This window comes from Macadamia integrifolia, chromosome 13, assembly GCF_013358625.1.
Source record: "Macadamia integrifolia cultivar HAES 741 chromosome 13, SCU_Mint_v3, whole genome shotgun sequence".
Lineage (NCBI taxonomy): Eukaryota > Viridiplantae > Streptophyta > Magnoliopsida > Proteales > Proteaceae > Macadamia > Macadamia integrifolia.
In genome coordinates this window covers 15,281,323-15,287,567 of record NC_056569.1, presented here as the reverse complement: position 1 = coordinate 15,287,567, position 6,245 = coordinate 15,281,323, and the positions used below count along the sequence as shown (strand labels likewise).

General features: G+C 39.6%; 1 protein-coding gene across 2 annotated transcripts; it reads right to left on the bottom strand.

Moving 5' to 3' along the window:
* Positions 1–2,531: 2,531 nt before the first annotated feature.
* On the bottom strand, positions 2,532–6,172 carry LOC122058737 (lysine-specific histone demethylase 1 homolog 2-like). 2 transcript variants are annotated; one of them, XR_006133896.1, is made up of 3 exons: positions 3,937–6,172; positions 2,903–3,827; positions 2,532–2,792 (listed from the first exon to the last, which is right to left on the bottom strand). XR_006133896.1 is itself a non-coding variant. In XM_042621404.1 (2 exons), the coding sequence occupies exons 1-2, from the start codon at positions 5,498–5,500 to the stop codon at positions 3,091–3,093; spliced, it is 2,301 nt and encodes a 766-aa protein (XP_042477338.1). In that variant the 5' UTR covers positions 5,501–6,172; the 3' UTR covers positions 2,532–3,090. The 2 variants fall into 2 exon arrangements, 1 of the variants encoding a protein (XP_042477338.1); XM_042621404.1 differs by having other exon boundaries at positions 2,532–3,827.
* Between the last annotated feature and the right edge of the window lie 73 nt (positions 6,173–6,245).

Genomic DNA, 6,245 nt, shown 5'->3' with positions numbered 1-6,245 from the left:
AGCACTAGATCAAAAACTTGTGACAAGATTGGAGTATTGGATAGATAATGAGGACCAATTCTGAAACAGGGAAAATCCAGTGGGAGATTAGCTCAACAGGATCACAAGAAATTGGGGAAGAACGAAAAACTGAATAAGTGCCATCAGTTACGGTTAAACAGTTCAGATCAGGCTCTAATCTCAGTCAAAGGTTCCATCCTGTTTACAGATTAGACCTGCAAATTTGTATCAAGGTCTAAACCATAGCTATCAATGTGCTCCTATGCATCCAGGCCCCTCCAACACCTTGGTCGCCTTGTTGGTGCGGCCTTAAGCCCCCCCTAATGCCTTGGGTTGCATAGACGTCTGTGACAACTATGATTTGAATCTTGGATTGCGAGATCTAGACAATTCTTCTGCAATTAGGAAAACTTGAAAGCAAGAATTGAATTAATATATTAACCAGGAAAATTCAGAGATTCAAACAGAATTCTAGTGTGAAGTAAATCAGAATTGAAAGAGCAAACTGTTCTTAATTTCCAGCAGGTTATAGTATGAATTTGTAATCAAACAGAACTGAAATTTGGTCAGGGACAGAAAAGCATCAGGATAGTTGGTGAGAAAGATCTGACCTGAACTTGATTGAAAAATAGAAGGATAAAAATGTTTTAGGAATCCACCCAAGCCAACAAAGAGAATCCACTCTTCCACTATGGAAGACCCAGAATCGACCAGGTAAACGTCGTTGAATCCATAGAGGTAGGTCTGCCATCCACAGAACCAGAATTTCAGAAACTGAACATCTTTATTTCTTCAAATCATTGTGAGGCTTGTAGACCAATACATATATTTATAGCTTCTATAAAAAGAGCAATTCAACTAAGAAAAAATTAATCCCAAAACCAAAATAAGCTTTACAATTTAAAAATAAAATAAAATAAACAAAGAACCTAATCTTCTGGAAGGCCCCACAACTTAATTAACTAATATATCCTGTATTCCTACTTCGTACCAATATTTAAGGCCCATGTAAGTGGCCAACTACAATTAAAACCCATTGGACCAAAACGCTAACCCATACGTAAGCCAACCTAAGGCTTATTTCCACTAAAATAAGCCCACTTTCTGATTTATCTACTTCAACAGAAATATGAAACAGATATGCTTTGAGGCTCAGGTTTGCATTGGCAGCCACAAATCAAGCTCATGCTTGATAGCTGAAAATGAGCTCTGAGATTGTTGATCGACCTGTAGCTATTTAGGAAGTCAATAAAATTAATTATCAATGAGTCTCAACAAACTGAAGCACATCTTACTAGATATGTTCTCTTATTGCTTAGATGTTCACTATTGTTTCACCTAAAAGCTCAAACTGTTAGGGAGGAAGGGCAGGCAATGTATACACTAACACTCCCCCACATGTGCAAGCCAAGATCTCATGGTCTTTGCACATGTAGCCTACGTGGCATTTCTTCGCACAGCACTGAGGGAGGAGAAGTGTCAACCCTTACCCTATTTTTGCACTTCCAAAAGGTCGAATGCTCGACCTCCCAGCTCTGATTACCATGTTCTTTACTGTTTCACCTAAAAGCTCGAACTGTTAGGGAAGGGTAGCATCAATTTATATATTAACATTAGAGACTCTAAAAAACTATAGACAATGGCAAGTTTAAGCATAAATGGGAGCCTTTTCCCTTCTTGGACCTTTGCTCATAATATAACCCTACCAAACTATTATATTAGTGTAATACAGAAATATTTAGTCTACCACTCCCAACTTTACCAGCTCATTAGTAGAGAACATGTTCTACCTTGCAACTGATGCGCACCCTTTTGTTACAACAGGAAACAAACTTTATGCGAAGCAAGAATTTTGTCAAACTAAGAACAAACCTAGTAATTCCTAGAACATGTAGGTCTAGCTACAATCAGTGGAAAAATGTAAAACTTGTCCCCTCCCCCAGAAAAAAAGGCCCAAGACTTTCAGTTAGGTAAAGAATAATATTCAAGGCAGTATCTAAGAGGAACTGTTATAATACATAAGTATATCATGCATTTTTTTTAAAGCAAGATGAAATCCAAATTCATTAAGAAAAAAATTATTGCTGCGTAGCCACTAATGTAATTAAACCCTGTTATAGCATGACGAAAATATTGAGAACATTAATTATTAGTAACTTGAAACCGTCTATTCAGGAAACTACTTTATTACATCAATGAATGAGAAAATTAGGGGTAGAAAAATGATGTGATCCTGTGCAGAAAAGAGCAGGAGGTTAACCACAGTACATATCAAGTGTTGGATGCATGGGTATGAGGTGTGTGCGCCTGTGTTGTGAAAAAGAGATCAGAAAACTTTAATATTAAGAAAGGAGGGTGGAAAGAACCTCCATGGTTTAACAAAATCACTACCTATACCACAGTTTCACCCTAATAGCCATGAAGTGATTGTCCATGAACTTGGAACCAGAAGGCAACCAATACGACATGCAAAAATTCAATCTTCTACATCATTCTGACACTTCAACATCAGCTAAGCCCAAGAAATCATATGATCCATAGGAAGAAGAAATGTCTTGTTCCCAAAAGAAATGTTATTTTACACACTAGTTTACACTTGCAAAATGCACCATAAAGAGCAGAAGAGTTTGAAGGTCTCAATAAATTCCAAAAATGGAATATATGGGAATTGGGAAAAAATAATTACATAACCAGATATTACCGAGCCTTCATCCAGAACTACTTTGGTGCCATCAGTTACTGGTTTGTCCCCCCCAATAGAGATCTGCTCACAATTCTACATGAAAAATGACCTACACAAATATCCATACATACAGAGAATGATGTCCACAGTCAGCAGATGTAATTCTAGTCAAACCACCAAGTTGGTCAGAGTTGAAATAATCCAAAATGAATTTGCTACCTCAGTCAACTCCAAGAAATTTTTTCTTGGTTGTAAGATGAATAAACTTCCATGACTAAATCATATACAAGATGTGTTAAGGCACATTGGTTCTCTAGTATCCCTTTCATCAAGAATGTATATGAACCCCAATATTTCTGCTCACAAATGAAGCACTTGGGAACTAATACATTGGGATAATGGCACATCTAGACAACATGTTCTTGTGCAGAAGCTAAATGGTTCCTGCCCTGGATTCTCCGTGCACTAGCAATGCCAACAGTTAAGGAATCACCCAAGCTTCCTAAGCCACTACGTCCAGTTAGCTTCAATCCAAAATTCTTGTATAAAAAAGACAATGTATGTTCATCCCCTCCAGTTACCAATTGAAGCTCATGGGCCTGTTCTCGAGATAATACAGTGTACAGATGCAATGGTAGATTTAAGGACAGTAGGTAGTCCTTTAATTCGTGTCCACAGTTATACTTTCCATCAATTTCACTGTTGGACTTCCCAAAAGTGGCTCTCATAATCCCCATAGATTTTGGGTCATCTGCTGAAGTATCAAATATAAATGAGAACTTTCCAAATGCTAAATCAGGCTTCTTGAATAGATCTATGAGCAAATCATCGCATGCTCCTACATTCTTCTGCATGAACTTTCCAGAATTATGTTGCCAACTCCTCATTGCACGAAGAATACATGAAGCTTCTCTTAAGCCACTCAAGAAAGCACCATGCATGCTAGCTGGATATTGCTTATTTGTGGCCTCACCGGCAAAGAAGAGTCGTCTGTTCACACTTTCAGCAAGAATATCATAATCACTGCCAGATGATCCTACTCGAACATGGGAGTATGAACCACGGCAAAGGGGATCACTACCCCATCTTGTACAAATTGTTTGAATTGGATCAGGCACATCAATGCCCTTTGGATTATATATACCTGTCAGATTAGAAAAATAATATTACAATAAAATATAGACTAAAATGGTGACTTTATAAAGCAAGGCAACTATATGAATTGTCACCTGTTGTCTAAAAGGATGCAGTACCTCTGAGGATGCTTAGAACACGCTGACGCAAAACAGCTGGATCTTCACACTCAAAAGCAAGTGCAGCCTCTCCTGCCACAAGTGCAACAAGAACAGGACCTCCAGAAACAGTATGGTAGCTGTAAAACAAGAAGAATTCTCCACGTCTATGACTGTCTTTGTTGAGACAGCCAAATGTGTCTAGGTCCTCACCCCAAAAAACATGGGGGAAAATCATGGCAACTTTATTGAGCAAACCAAAACCCAATCTCTCAATAGCTGCAAGCTTTCTTTCAGGTAATTCTGGTTCAAACCTTATGGTTCTATTCTTCAGGACACCAAGAGGCACAGTGCAAAGGACCATATCAGCTTGAAATACTTGATCACCAGCAACCACCTCCACACCATCATTTCCATACTTAATGGTATGAACAGTTCTTCCATAGAATATGGGAATTCCTTCACACATTGCTCTGATCAATCTCCAATTACCTCCAGCAAGAAAACAGTGGTCCCCACCCATTTCATAAGGATCATCCTGGTCCCAATAGGCAACTGAAAGGTTTGAAAGACAACCAGCATTTGCATATTCCAAGTTGGCAAGATGCCAATCAAGAAGTTGCCTCTCTTCATTACTTTGAGCCACACCATACAACTGTCTCAGTGTCTCCAAAGCTGATCCTAGAGAAATGTCATTTGCAAGTTCACGCATGATTTTTCTCAACTCAGTGGCCCTGTCCAGCAACTTATTAAAGATGATCTCCACCTTGGAATCAATTTCCTCATCAATAGGTGCCCCGTCGGGCTTGTATAAGGGGCATTTAGTTCTAACCTTGTGAAGCGGAATGGATAGTTGCCTTGCAAGAACTCCGAGAGGGTTGGCATCGATACCCGTAATAACACTCCCACCAAGATCTACAGCCGCTAGCTTATCGTTCTGACCCATTTTCTGAGTATAAACTCTCCCTCCAGGCCTGTTTCTACCTTCCAGGACAACCACCTTGAAACCAAAGGATAAAAGTTGCCTGGCTGCTGCTAATCCAGCAAGACCAGAACCAACAATTATTACAGATCCTTCAGTAGCCTCATGTGGAATTTGAGATGTAATAATAGGTGAAACTCCAAAATTAATATACCCATGGGACAGTAGAAAATCATAAGCTGAACAGATCAGATGCTCATATTCATTACTAACAGTTTCCCCAATCTGTCCTTTCGAAAGCCAAGTCCGGACATTATCTCTCCACCTTGCCAGTATATGGTTTCTCACCACAATATAGTCATTTTGCTCTTTTCCACCCAATTCATTGACAACCCCTGCCTCAATTTCTTCTTCAAGCAAAGCATCAATTGGGAACCCAAGGGATAGAGCAATCATGGCCTCAGTTTCAGTTTCTTTTTCCATGTCCTCTTTTGTTCTATTCCGTTTCCTAGGAGTTCCACCCAAATGCTTCTCAATGAGCTCGTCCATTAGATTCTCATCATAATTTCGCAAACCCACAGTCCTCCTAGAGGAGCGTTTAGAAACAGTACCAGAGGAAACTGGAGTTTCCATCCTCGTGGCCCAGATAATTGCACTGAGCATACAGACAACTAAAGTTCACAGATACCTCCCACGCCTAAAAAATACAAATTAAAGAATCGTAGTCCATTTTTTCTCTTCTGAAACATTTTAAAGAATCTTACAAATGGATTTTAAGCTTCAAAGATTGAATTCGAAATCACCAGAAAAGTAACTGTCATTGTGCCCAATCCTTTCTCATCTCAGACATCCTTAGATTTGGAAAAGATAAACAAGAAGGGTGTCTGGTTTCCATTCCGTTACCCAAAACTACCAGATGAAGTAGTACTTTGGACTTTGAAGTTATCGATACAAATACGAAAACAGAGATGAGATCAAACGTCGGAAACTAGAGATTCTTGCAATGTCTGGGGGGGGAACTCGTACCTGTTCAATCTGAATCCGAAACGCAGATTAACAGAAACTGAAAATAGGGTTTCCTCTTGCGACCTCTCTACCTCGAGCGCTGCGTCGACTGGCGTTTTCGGTTTGACAAACAAACAGCAAATGGAGGGAATTTGCAGGTGAAAGCCTCAGTTTGTGCGAGTGGGCTCTTGGAAGCCATAGATCTTCCCAGACGGCCAGACCCAATAGACGAAAAGAAGTTCAAGAAGGGCTCGATTGATTGGACCGACTGATCGGTCTGGAGACTCTGGATCGGCAAGAATCAGTCTGGTTTGAGATTGGTCCTGGATTGGCCAATTGATCTAACTAAAAACAAAAACAAAACCAACAAATGAAAACCTATCAACGAACCTTACCCAAAAAA

Coding starts and splice junctions, on each gene's coding strand:
- LOC122058737 (XM_042621404.1), bottom strand. CDS start 5,500: ATGCTCAGTGCAATTATCTGGGCCACGAGGATGGAAACTCCAGTTTCC. Junction 3,828..3,936: donor TGTTCTAAGCATCCTCAGAG/GTACTGCATCCT, acceptor CTAATCTGACAG/GTATATATAATCCAAAGGGC.